The 13,637-nt window shown below is 47.0% G+C and overlaps 2 protein-coding genes across 2 annotated transcripts; both read right to left on the reverse strand.

The window, feature by feature from the left end:
- Positions 1-9,574: 9,574 nt before the first annotated feature.
- TMEM239 (transmembrane protein 239) lies at positions 9,575-10,054 on the reverse strand. Its single transcript, XM_090285232.1, has one exon. It carries the CDS (start codon positions 10,028-10,030, stop codon positions 9,575-9,577), a length of 456 nt encoding a protein of 151 aa, XP_090141358.1. The 5' UTR covers positions 10,031-10,054.
- Positions 10,055-10,740: 686 nt separating this feature from the next.
- Positions 10,741-11,335, reverse strand: CUNH20orf141 (chromosome unknown C20orf141 homolog). Its single transcript, XM_090285033.1, has 2 exons — positions 11,070-11,335; positions 10,741-10,978 (listed from the first exon to the last, which is right to left on the reverse strand). The coding sequence occupies exons 1-2, from the start codon at positions 11,333-11,335 to the stop codon at positions 10,741-10,743; spliced, it is 504 nt and encodes a 167-aa protein (XP_090141159.1).
- Positions 11,336-13,637: the final 2,302 nt, after the last annotated feature.

Consider the following 13,637-nt stretch of genomic DNA (forward strand, 5'->3'; position numbering starts at 1 on the left):
ATGGCTTCAGCACTATTAGTTGAAGCCTATCCTTTGTCCACTAAATCTCCTTTGCACCTTTGTCAAAATCAGTTGTACAAGACCTTCTACTCTGTTTCATTGATCTATTTGTCTTTTCTTTTAAATATTTTATTTACTTTTAGAGAAAAGGGAAGGGAGCGAGAAAGAGGGCGAGAAACATCAATGTGTAGTCACCCCTTGTGCGCCCCCCACTGAGGACCTGACCTGTAACCCAGGCATGTGCCCTGACTGAGAATCAAACAGGCAGTCTCAGTTCACAGGCCAGTGCTCAATCCCCTGAGCCACACCAGCCAGGGCTGTTTGTTTACCTTTATGCTAATACCATACCCTTTTGATTACTATAACTTTATGATGACTCTTGAAATCAGGTAGTATTAGTCTTCCAATTTTGTTCTTCTTCTTTATCAAAGTTATTTTGGCTATTCTAGGCCCCCTAAATTCCTATATGAGTTTTAAAATTAGCTTGTTAATTTCTGCAAAAATTCTGGGATTTTGATTTTATTGTATTGATGGGGCAAATTGACATCTTAACACTATGTGTCATTCAACCCAAGAGGAAGATATATCTGCCCATTTGTTTAGGTCTTCTTTTATTTCTCTCAGCAATATTTTCTAGCTTTCAATATACAGAGCTTTCATCTCTTGTCAGATTTACCCTTTAAGCTCATATTTTCTTTTTTTAGATTTTTATATACTTTAGAGAGGTGGGAAGGGAGGGAGAAAGAGAGGGAAATATTGATGTGTGAGAGATACATCGACCAGTTGTGTCTTGCAAGACACCCCCAATGGGGGACTTGGCCTGCAACTCAGGCATGTACCCTGACTGGGAATTGAACCAGTAACCCCTTGGTTCACAGGCCGGGGCTCAATATACTGAGCCACACAAGCCAGAGCTAAGTGCTCATATTTTTATTGTACTTTATGTTATGTAAAATTTTCTACTTCTGATCATTCATTGCTAGTACAGAGAAATACAATTTATTTTTGTATATTGACCCTGTATCATAACCATGATGATGTACCCATATTAATTACTTTGTTGAATTCTCTTATTAGTTCTGGGAGCTTTTTTATAGATTCCATTGCATTCTCTATATAGACAATTCTGTTTGCAAATAAAGACAGTTTTACTTTTTGCTTTCCAATCTGTTTGCTTTTTATTTATACTTCTTGCCCTATTCACTAGCTAGGACATCCAGTACAGTGTTAAACAGAAATGGTGAGAAGAGACATACTTGTCTTTTTCCTGATCTTGGGGGGAAAAGTATTCAATTTTTTCACAATTAAGTATGAGATTAGCTGTAGGTTTTTTCATAGGTGCCCTTTATAATGTTGAGAAAGTTTTCTTCTATTCCTAGTTGGCTGAGAGATTTTTTATAAATTACTTCACCCCAGATGGAACTTAAACCCACAGTTCCTGGCTTAGGAAGCCAGTGCCCTATCCATCTGGCCATTAAATCTTCACAAGAGATTTTTTTTTTTTTAAGTGAGAATGGATGTTGGATTTTGTCAAATGCATTTTCTGCATCAATTGAAATGCTCATCTGTTTTTTAAAGCTTTTTTTAAAAAGCTTTTTAGTTTGATAATATGTTGAATTATATTAATTGCTTTTTTTTTTCAATGTTAAATCAACCTTGCATTCTTGGCTGTAAAAAGGAAAGAGGTTGTGCAGTTTGAAGGTGATAAAGATGGTATTTCCTCCTCTCAGAAATCGCCAAAGCAAAAGTGAAAATGAGGCACTGAAATGTATATACCATGTCTGATGATCAGAAGAGAGCAGAAATTCCAACCAATAAATTGGGTGGACAGGCTGAAAAAAAGCACTGGAATCGCTTCTTGGTACAAATCACTGGAAATTATGGGGCAGTATTTACTAAAGTTGAACATTTACATATTCTGTGGTCCAACAATTTCACTTCAAGGGAAGTGAGTGCATCTTTCTACTAAAAGACTTGTACAAAAATATTCATAGCCCTGGCTGATATGGTTCAGTGGGGTGAGTGTTGTCCTGCAGGCCAAGAGGTCCTAGGTTCAATTCTCGGTCAGGGCACATGCCTTGGTTGTGGGCCAGGTCCCCGGTTGGGGGTGTGTGAGAGGCAGCCTAGATGTTTCTCTCAAACATCGCCATTTCTCTCCCTCTTATTTTCCCTTCCTTCTCCCCTCTGAAAATAAGTAAATAAAAACCTTTTAAAAAATATTTATAGAAGTTTTATTCATAGTAGCCAAAACTTGGAAACAAACCAAATGTCCATCAACAGGGGAGTGGATAGATTGTTGCCTTCTCAGACAAAAGGACACTACACACTAATAAAGGAAAACAAACTACTGATAGATGCAACAACATGGATAAATCTCACAGATGAAATCTTGAAAGATTCCAGACACTAGAGCACCCTTTGTATGATTTTGTTCTGCCCAATGGCAAGAATAGGCTAATCTTTGGTGATAGAAGTCAGAATAGTGGTTTCCTTTGGGGGGAGGTATTGACTGGGAAAGAACATAATGCAACTTTCTGGGATGATGGAAAAGCTGTATATCTTGATCTGGGTGGTAGTTGCATGTACACACACAAATATGTAAAAATCCATTGAGCTGTACCCTTAAGACTAGTGTATTTTACTTATATGTAAAATATGTGTGTGAATTATATGTCAATTAAAAGGGAACCAGGATGGGGTTTTCCAGGAATAGTTTAATATTAAGAGACACCCCAAAATGTGATTCACCATGTAAACAGAAGAAAACAGAATAACCAAATAGTCCTCATAACACATGTAGAAGAAACAATTTTATCATTCAACAGCCATTCATGGTCAAAGTGTTAGCAAACTAGGAATGGAAAGGCATTTCCTTAACTGGATGAAGGTTAACTACCAAAACTCTACAGTAATCTACATAATTTCTTTTTTTAAAATATGTTTTATTGATTATGCTGTTACAGTTGTCCCAATTTCTTTTCCCTCTTCTCCCCTCCATCCAATGACCTCCCCTCCCTCCAGTTGTCCCCCCCACTTAGTCCATGCCCATTGGTTGTGCATATAGTTCTTTTCAGCATCTTCCTGTCTACTCCACTCCCTCCTACTATGCTTCCTAATTCCTGCATCATCTCCCTCCCTTTCCCCCTTCTCTCTCCCCGCTGACCTTCCCCCAATATGTTCCCCATAACTATAATTCTTTTTCCACTCTTATTGCCTATTTCCTTTGCCTTTGTTTCGATTCCCTAGCTTCTGTTGTTGGCTGTTGTGATACAGTTTTCATTTTAATGTTCATAGCTTTGATCCTCCTTCTTCTAAACCAGTCCCTTTAACATCTCACATAACAGTGGTTTGGATCTAACAAACTCCTTCAGTTTTATTTTGTCCTGGGAGCACTTTCTCTTCCCTTCTTTTCTGAATGACAGCTTCGCTGGATAGAGTAATCGTGGCTGTAGGTTTTTACTTTTCATTACTTTGAATATTTCTTGCTAGTCCCTTCTTGCCTGCAGAGTCTCCTTTGAGAAATCAGCTGATAGTCTAATTGGGACCCCTTTGTACATAATTCTCCTCTCCTGCTGCTTATAAGGTTCTCTCTTTATCTTTAATTTTTGACATTTTGATTATAATGCATCTTGGTGTGGTTCTCCCTGGGTCCAGTTTATTTGGGACTCTCTGTGCTTCCTGGACTTGTAAGTCTATTTCCTTCCCCAAGTTAGGGAAGCTCTGCTTCATTATTTTTTCACGTAATTTTTCAATTTCTAGTTCTTCTTCTCCGCCTTCTGGCAACCCTATAATTTGGATATTTGCTCTCTTATAGTTGTCCCAGAGGTTTCTGAGCTTCTCCTCATTTTCCTTACTTTTTGTTTCCTCTTTCTGCACTGGTTGACTGTTCCTTCCCTATGTTCTAATTTGTTAATTTGATCCCTGGTTTTCTTTCCCTAACCACTTGTTTCGTATGTGTTTTCATTTATTTCAGCAGGATTAGCCTTCATTCCTTCCCCGTCTTGATTAAGTCCCGCTATTATTTCTGTGAGCTGTCTTATAACTATAGCTCTGAACTGAGCCTCAGAAAGATTATCTATCTGTTCATTCATTAATTCATGTATTTGCTTTCTGGTCAGCTGCGTGATCAGTATCTCTATCATTATCCTTGCCATCCTGACAGGTTTGTTTACCTGTCCTTCTTGGGTGGTGCTGTCACACCTCCTACACTATAGGGGGTGGAGCCCCATGCACTCATCACTACCGGGCGACCCTTCTCACCACACTGTGGTGCTTTGTGTGGGGGTGGGGGTCTGAGATGGATTCCTTCCATTCACTCTCTGCTGAGAGACTGGGAGCCTCCTCCTCTGTCCCCATACCCTCTGGGCCTCACAGTCTAAGGAAGTGGGGGTCTGCCTTCCCTGGAGTTGGAATTGCGATCTGACAGGTCTGGACAGCAGAAGGGGCTGCTCCCCTGGCACTTCTTGCCTCCCCTTAAATACGGGTGTCTGTGCTTATCGCAGTCCCGCCGCTCGTCGCTGCAGCTGCCAGCACAGCTTGACCTCTCTGCCCCGGCTTCGCCTCTCCTACCCGTCCCAACGAGCACCACTTGTTTATAACTTCATATGTTGGACTTACATGTAGCTTTATTTTCTGGAACTTTTGGTTATTTCTGGTTTTGCAGTAGTTGTAGTCCTTCTTAGTTGTGGAGGGAGATGGAGCATGTCAGTCTAGGCCTCCATCTTGACCAGAAGTCTCAATCTACATAATTTCTAATGGTGAACCTCAGAAGCAGTTCTTTTAAAATCAGAATCAAGTCAAAGGTGCCTATGAACAGCAATTCCATATGTCTGGGAACCCCAGCTTGCACAGGTAGAAGAGGAACACAGGAAGGGGCCCTATCCTGAGAGAACTTCTGGCTTTTAGATCTATGTGGTATCCTTCAGTTTAGAGGGCTTCACAACTTTCATTCATGTTACCAATATTCTGCAAGTATGCAGTATCACATATCAGTTTCAAAAATTGTATATTAGACATTTGAAGACACAGGCCAGAAGATATGCTAAAAACAGATCTTAAGTCAAGTTCTTTTATTTTTAAAACAAAATATTTGAAATGTAAGAAGGCAGTATAAAGGATGCAATATCCAAAATATAGATGAAAATTTTTGCTCAGCAGGAAAAAAAAAATACCCAAAGTTGGTTGCTTCCAGACCCTGACAGAACCTCTCAGAAGACGACCCTTTACTCCTGGAGAAATGGGAAGATAGAATAGGGCTGGGCCAGGAATTTGAGACACAGGGAAGCCTGAGAGATGAGATACTTCCTTCTCCAGGATTCTCAGGAGCTCAGTCCTCTATGCCTCTGCGTTTCTGGGTGGGGGTCCCGGAGTGGAGATTTGGAGTAAGGGGTGAGGAGTCAACGAAGCCGCCACTGTGCTAACAGTGGGCCGAACGTGACCCTTCCTGGTCCCCGAATCTACGCTTGCCTGTGGCGTGAGCTAAGGTTCCCAATCCCAGCCAAACTCTGGTCTTCGCTGCCAGAGCTGGAGATATCCGCCAGAGGGCGCGCCTCGCGCCGTCGATCGCCGGGGCCTCGAGCTGCGATTCCGGGCTGTCGGTTTTCTCGGATGGCTGACTAGCACAGCCCTCTGATCCCAGACTAGGTTGGGATTTCCTTCCCATCCTCAGGTCCTTGTCCGCCCCGCTCTGCCCCTACTGTCAATGCGCCCTCCTCGACGCCCTCCAACCGTCTCCCTAGCCCGTCTCTGGGGCACTTGAGCCTGGGGAATTGCGCTGTTGTGCTCCAGCACCTCGCAAGTGCTCGTGGGGCGACCTCCCGCGCAGCACAGCCAGCCTCCCACTCCCGCCATGACCCGGTCCCCCATCTCCTCTGCGGCCACGGACTGCTGGGTGAGGAGAGCCCCTTCCCTCACCTCCTAGCCGCCGCCTTTCCCCTGCACACACGAGTCTGAGGGAGAGAGCCACCTCCTTCCCTTAGGGTGGCCACTGACAGCTCTGTCTTCAGTGATGGCCCAGCTCATGCGCCCCCTGGACACCACCCTCTCTGGCGCTCAGGTGTCTTGGCCGCTCCTATTCGTTAATCCCTGTTCCCTGGAGCAGAGGAAAGTCCTACCATCCCTCGCTCCTGCTCCTGCTCCTGCTGCTCCAGTGGCCCCCAGGACATTTGTTTGCCGCAGTGGTCTCCCTCTTTTTTCAGACACAAGGCCCTCTGTTACTGACACCTCCTCTGCTTTGTTATTCATTCCTCACCTGATCTGATTATTTTTCTGGCCAGGCTACACGGGTCACTGGATCCCCACCCCCACTCCAATCCTGTCAGGCAGGCTGCAGGGGGATGAGGGAGGACAGGCACAGACCGCGACCTGGCTGCCCAGGTCACTCAGGCCAGTGCAACAGCTCTCCCTTCTTGGACCAAACTGGAAAGGCTTAGAAGGCCCTCATGCCAGCATGTTCACTCTGCCTGGGCTTGCATTTTTAAGCCTTTTAACTTTTAACTCTAAGGAGATGACTTAGTCTACATTTAAAGGAATTTTGGGAATTATGCTCATGATATCATTTTTCTTTAGTCTCTGCAAGGTCCCTCACTTTATTCTCTTTTATCTGAATACTCCACTCCCCTTGGCCTGCCCCTAGAGCTAGCTATTGAATTGCTTCTTTTGTTTTCATGTGTTCTTGCCATCCCCCCTGCCCAAGTGTGTTTTGTTGTCCTGCATTTTAAATTTGCATTAAAAGCATTGTATTATTTATCATTTAGTTTTTCTCTCAGAGCCAGGAGTTCAAGATCCATCTGTGTTGGTCCAGCCCCTTCTAACTGCTGCCTCCTCTCTATGGCACTCACCCACCATGTCTCACCTTTCTCATCTCCTGCCCCCACCAATAACAGTGCAATCATTAGTGTCAAACTCGTCCTCTCCTATGCAGCGCTTCTCAAACAGTATGTGTATATATCGTCTGAGAATCTTGTTAAAGGCAGGCTGATTCTGAAGGCCAGGAGTGGGGGCCTGAGACTCTGCATTTCTAACCAGCTCCCACATGAGGCCTATACTGCTGGTCCTGGGACCAGGCTTTGAGCAAGGTCCTTGGGGTCCTCTGTGAGAATTCATTTTGGGTTGCTGGGTTACAGGATATGCGTTTATCTAATTTGTTATGTACTGTCCATCTGCTATCCAGACTGGTTGCACCACCTTACCCCACACCAGCAGAGCAGGAGAGTGGATGATATATACAGGGTGGGGCAAAAGTAGGTTTACAGTTCTTTGTAATTAATAATTATTAGTACAAGAATAAACTCTGTGTTTCATGTACTCACAACTGTAAACCTACTTTTGCCCCATGTTGTATTTATGTGGGGAAGGGAAGAAGGCCTTCTCCTTGTTCCTGCTTACATCTTGTCCCCCTAGGACCAAACCTCCACTTCGCCTTAATGGGAATGGCCCAAGGCTCCAGCGTGATATCGCTGATGAGCAATGCAGGGTTAAGTCCATGGTGGGCCCAAGAGTAACATCCAGGCTTTATCTCTGACAGGAATTTAAGAACAAGCATGGAGTCTTCAGTTAGGTTGTATTTTCTGCATCGCTTTCCCTTTAGAAGCCTGTTAGATAGACTGGGACTCAAACAACCTGGCCTTGCCGCTGGCAAGTAGCTATCCTGAACCTGACTTCTCACCTCTAAAATAGAATAGTAACAAAATACCTGCCGTTTGCCAAGGGAGGAGTCTGTCTAGGAACTTCACGCACATGCCAGAAGCCCATGGGAACCCTGAGACATGTGTCCTTACCTTCGTTTTACCGACGAGGAAAATGAAGTTCAGGAAGGCTTAGCAATTTCCACCAAAGTCATGGAGATAGAAAGAGACAATGTTGGGACTGAAGCCCAGCCTCAGCTAACACACCAGAGCCCATGCTAACCACGAAGCTATACCACCTCCATGTCCTGCCTTGCCCTTGCTACCAGGCTGTATTTCAGGGAGGATCACAAGGGAATGGGAAGGAAGGACAGTGCCTGGGGTTTTAAGCATAGATGCTGAAGCCACCTAACCAGTGGTATGCAGGGTTATAAAACTTCATAGCAAATGAGTTTTGGCAAAAATGAACCCAGGTTCCAGGGGCTGGTCCTCAGGGCTTCAGTATTTAGGTGGCAGAAGAGGGGGACTTTGGGTATAAAGCTTAGCTTAGGAGCAGGGCTTTCAGGGTTGATGTACAGTAGGGTCAGGGTTGGGCAGGAGTTGGGGAGGGTCAGGATTTGGGTGAGGGTTAGGAATGGGGTAGGGGTCACATGGTTGGGTCTTAGCTGTGGGTAAAGCTATCGATCATGTGTCTTACTTGATAAAGCAGATCACTCACTGTTTTGTCTGGAGGGTCAGTGGATGTGCAAACAGCCAGCAACCTGGGCATCAGGAATGCCACCTTTCAAGGTCCTCCTGGGTCCCTTTTGGAAACCATGGGCTATGCTTTTCCCACTCACATAGCTGTGCAAGCATCTCCTGGCACTAAGCCTCAGACCCAAGCATTTCACAATCAGAGGAGTTTGACATCTGCATATTTTGAGATTTCATGACACACAACATTTTTACATCTTGTCCACACCCACCCATCCTCTGTTTACCACTGTACTTTTACCCATTACAGAGCATTTTTCTGACGGCCTGGGGAGGTTTCCTGCTCTTTCTGTGGCCTTCAGTTTCAAAATTTCTGTTGAGCCTGAGTTCAGTATAATATCTTACTGTTTTCTGGACTTTAAAAAGTACTTCACACATAGGTATTGCCTTTGACTCAACTCCATAACAAGGTTGGGAACCACTTAGCACAGGGTCAAAATAATTAATTGGTCATGGCCACCCAATGTATAGGTGGGTAAAATGGGACTTGTTTGTTTTTCTAGAACAGACCTCGGGAAACTTGAAGAGTGGGTCCTCTCTGGGAACCTCACTGCCCTATTCAGCCCACTTCCAAGACTTGGGGATGTGGACTGAGGCAAGAAATAGGGTGTCTAGGGAGTCGGGGAATGCCTGGGTGGAAAGGTCTGGGAGGTGAGTTAAAGCCTTCTTCTAGCTTGGTTTCTGTCAGTGGGCCCTTTCTAGAGCTTTGGCAAGTGGAAAGGAGGGTGGGGTGGGAGGAATGGCAAGTCCAGGGGTACCCAGATAGAAGTTCTCAATGAGTCTGAAGCTGAGAGAGCTGCAAGGAAAAGATGCTTCCAATTGCTAAGGGGGCTCCAGTGGTGTCTTGTCACCACACCCACATGGGAGCTCTAGGTGGCCTGGCCAAGTTCTGCCTCTATCTAAGCTTTCTGCCCTGTCCCCTCTCCTCAAAGTCCCTGACCCCCCCTCACCCGCCCCCCAACTCCAAGTACCTGCAGCATCAGCTTGAGGGAGGAACCCAGAGGTCAGGCCAGTCCACCCTGCCAGCTCCAGCAACATCATGCATGACACAACCAGTGCTAGGGACTGGGGGTCTGGGTCTGCTGAGGCAGGAAGGCCCTGGTCTCACTGCCTTCCCTCCACCCTCCACCCCCCCCGGGGCCTGAGGCCCTAGGCCAGGGCTCAACAGACACAGGCAGTGAGATGCAGTTGCCCTTCTATTGGTCCAAGTCCGGAGCGTGGCCTAGGTGAGACATGGAGGTGAGAAGGCCCACGAGGCTCAGCAGCGTAGAGAACAGCAGCAGGAAGGAGGCGGTGAAGAGCAGGGCCGGGAGGGCACTGAGCATCAGCAGCAGGATGGCAGGCAGCAGGTGACGCCACACTGCGGCTACAACAGCCCACAGGGAGCTCAGCAGGTGGGAGCCGGTAGTAAAGAGCGCATGGCAGACCATCAGTGCCAGCAGCAGGTAGAGGATTCCCTCCAGACCCTGCAGCACACGCTGCAGTGGTTGCCGCCAGCTTGATGTGGTCCACCACTGGATCCAGCTCTGGGGCACATGGTACATGCACCAGCGCACCCAGTCCTGCCGCGTGACCCAGGCCGACCAGGGCACCGCGGGCTGCGGCCCCTCGCCGGCCCCAATGGCATCTGTCTCCACTCGAGGCTGCTGCATCACAGATGGTGCACCTGGGGAGAGGGCTAGTCCAGCTCCAGGAGCAGCCCTGGAGATGCCTGGGACCTCAGGGTATGTGGGGGAGCAGGGGTCAGGAGGGCACTAGTGTGGGGTGGGGTGCCTGGGGTCTGGATCTTACCTCTGGGCAAAGGTCCCTAAGTCATGTTGCTTCCTGCAGCACCGAGGATGGCCTGGCAGCCGGAGTTGAGCCCCTCTTTCCCTCTCCCTCACCCTCCCCAGAGGAGTCCCATTGTGACCCGGACTGAGGTGGGGTAAGAAAGGAGCCACTGCGAGGTGTGAGCCTCAGGTGAGCCTCTCTCCATGGGCCATTCAGGCTGGCAGGGGAGCCTGGGGAGCCCACTGTAGTTTCTGTCCCCTCCCTGCTGGCTAATGAGTCCCATCCCACTCTCTTGCAAGTCTTCCTCTCTGGGTCTTCATTCTTTGGAACCAAAGAGGAGGCCAGAATGACCAGCACCAATCTGCATGTTCTGAGATGACTATTGCATCCTGACCTGGGTTCCTTGTCCCTTATCTCGCCTCCTATCATTGCCTTTAGAATCAGACCTGGGTATCCACCGTTCCTGTTGTGGGGCCAGAAGTCCAATGAGGTTCAGGCTGGGGGCAAAGGTGTACCCTCCCACCTGCTCACCGCAGGGTGGAGGAAAGGAGGCCTGAAGACGCAGCCTGGTCAGTGTATTTCTGGAGGGTAGTCAGACCCAAGGACGGAAGCAGAAAGCCACGCCAAGCAGTGCCAGAGGCGTGCCTCGGACTCCCAGGAGCAGCTCCAGGCCCAGGAGCAGCAGTAGCAGAGCCTCTTGGAGGCTGAGTCGTCCTGTGACTGCCACTGTCTGCAGGACTAGAGCCTCCTGCTGTCTTGGACCTTCACCAGCCCCTTGACTTCGGCTCCTTGTGAGAAGTGTGTTCTGTGGCTGGGTGGGACCTGCGGGCCTGTGGAGAGAGAGGATAGCAGCTGGGCTTCAGGACGTTGACCACTTGCTTGCTTGCTGCACTTGCCACTGTCAGGTTGATGCCCATTTACCTGTGGAGCAGATCGAAGGCTAGGAAGCTGACCAGAAGCAGCAGCAGCAGCAAGGCTGGGCCAGCCGTGGAAAAGACTGCCCGAATCGTCAACACCAGTGCCCCCAGCCCTAGGACGCTGTCCAGGAGTTGGGCCGGGCTACGGCCCGAGGAGGACACACATGGACCCACTGAACTACCCAATCCCTCCCCAGCACCCAGGCCCCTGGGAGGGACGGGGATGGGATAAGCAAGGCCTTCAGGCCTGGGTAAGCAGAGCTGGGCCATGGAGGGAGGTGGAGGTTACAGGCAGGGGCTGTGCTGGGAGGAAGTATAAGGGTGGGAGTATGGGAGAGGAAGAGCTCAGGGAGTGGGAACCAGGCTCCTTGGGAATCTCTCCCTCCCCACACACCCACCCACCAAATCCTCCTCGCCTCCTCCCACTTTGGTCATCCATTCTGGGACAGGGCGGCTGGGGCATTGTGACCTCTTACCAGGTCAGGCTCTGGGGTAGGGAGGGGCTGCCTCTGGTTATGGCTGCATAAGCATCTGGTGGCTCAGGTGGGGCTTACAGCAATTTCTGACAACTAAGACTCCCCCCTTGCCTCTGCTAGTTCTCTGCCCCAGGGCCCTCCCACATGGTGAGTTGCCAGGAAGACATTCTAACCCCATTGCTGCATGGGTGGCTGACCAGGGGAGGAAGGGTTGCTTTCTTTTTCCTGCAGGTGCTCGGAGCTGTGTCCAGGGACAAGTCATTCAGTCGCCCTGTCCAATGCTCTCTCCTCCGAGAGTAAGGTGATGCTGTGGGCCCTTCTGGGGAGTTTTCAGGACTGCAGCCCTAGAACGTAGAAGATAGACTCTGCCACAAAGCAACCTGAGGCTTTCCAGGGCTGGACTCCTCTGTGACCTGCTATACAGGAGTGGGACAAGAGGCAGCTGTTGAAGCATTTTAAGGACTATGGTTTGTAGGAGGTGTTTTGGATACTGGGGTTCCAGAAATGGCATAAAGTAACCCCCAAACTGGGGGTTAGAATTACTCTCCAAGAATGAAATTAAGTAAAATGATTATGATTGGTCACCTAGGAAAGAAACCTACCCCCACCGATAATCTATAATTGGGTGATGGTTCCAACACATCTCAGCTCAGTGACTTGAGAGGTAAGAATGGAAATGGGTCATAACTGAGAGAACTTAATCCTTGTCCACATGTCATACTTTGAAGGAAAACTGATGGGGGTAGGGTGAGGAGGAGAGAGAGAATCAGGGTGCGTATCTGCCTCCAGCAGACCCTGTCCAAACACTCAAGCTTGGCGGCCTTGACATCTTTGGTGGTTATGGGCTCAACAGTCCACGGAGCCAATGCCAACAGCCCTTGGGACCATTTATTGATCGCTCTTGCTCTGGCTTTTCCCAGAGCAATAAAGCAATGCCCACAAAATTTTGAGGGAAAGTGATTTCAACCTAGAAACATGTATCTGTTCAAATGACAAGTGTGAAGGCAGAATAAAGACAGTTTAAACCATATAAAGTCTCACAAGTTTGATTTTGAATACGTTTTCTTAGGAAGTTACTGGAGGATGTGTGTCAGAAAAACAAGGAATTAAACTAAGAAGGAGGATAATCTGGGATTTAAGAAATGAGGCTAAACATAGGAGAGAAATGGTGAGAAAGGCCTGGGATGTCAGCTGTGCTCTCAGGTAAAGACAGCAAGCAGCTCAGCCTGGAGTCAAAAAAGGTGGATGCTCCAAGAGGGATGTCTCCAGAAGAAAATGAAATTAGTTATCTATTTTTAGACATATTTCAAAATAAATGTTCAGTTCTGTTGCAAACTTTGGGATTAAATTAACAATTGGCACCTAGAAAACCAAGCAAGTGATAAAATAATTACTAATTCCAGGGAACACAAAAAGTTGAACAATGATATTTACATGGTCATAAGATAAGCTCTACATATTGACTCCAGTGGTTTGGCTCTTTTGGGAAATGGAAGGAGGGGAAGTGTATGTTTGTGTATTTGTGTGTGTTTGGGTGGGAGGGTGGAAAGAAAGTTAAATTCTTAATTCCATAGCAGGAAATCCACAGATAATGTCTAAACATAGAAAAATCAAGAAAGAGCAATAGAAACATAGAGGTAAATTAAAGAAAAAATAACAAAAAGAATTTAAAGTGGATGACTTGAGAATGGAGAAGCACAGGAAAGTCTTCTATTATAAGCCTTAATGTGGGCTTTCTCTAAAGCTATATTCTGTAGTATTTTGATAAAAATGATTTAGTTTAAAAAAAAAAAAAGCACAAATCAATATAGGGCATACAGTGGAGACTGGAAATGGACCCTTCCAGGATGAATGAAATACCAATTTCCTAAATGTTACGTGGGTGTATTCTTGTGGCTTGAGATGACATTTCCAATGACAGCGTCAAATGCCACCAAACTCAAGAAGTTGTGAATCTTATGCATTTTTATTTTATTTCATTTTTTACAAGATTTTATTTATTTATTTTTAGAGAGAGGAAAAGGGAGAAAGATAAGGAGAGAAACATCAATGAGTGGTTGCTTGTTGCGTGTCCCCAACTGGGGACCTGGCCCACA

Source organism: Furipterus horrens, unplaced genomic scaffold (genome assembly GCF_987537825.1).
Source record: "Furipterus horrens unplaced genomic scaffold, mFurHor1.1.pri manual_scaffold_8, whole genome shotgun sequence".
NCBI classification, from domain to species: domain Eukaryota; kingdom Metazoa; phylum Chordata; class Mammalia; order Chiroptera; family Furipteridae; genus Furipterus; species Furipterus horrens.

Bases quoted from the DNA above. Each gene is read 5' to 3' on its own strand.
- TMEM239 (XM_090285232.1), bottom strand. From the start codon at position 10,030: ATGCAGCAGCCTCGAGTGGAGACAGATGCCATTGGGGCCGGCGAGGGG.
- CUNH20orf141 (XM_090285033.1), bottom strand. From the start codon at position 11,335: ATGGCCCAGCTCTGCTTACCCAGGCCTGAAGGCCTTGCTTATCCCATC. The intron at 10,979-11,069 runs GTAAATGGGCAT...CTCTCTCCACAG, and splicing joins GCCTTCGATCTGCTCCACAG to GCCCGCAGGTCCCACCCAGC.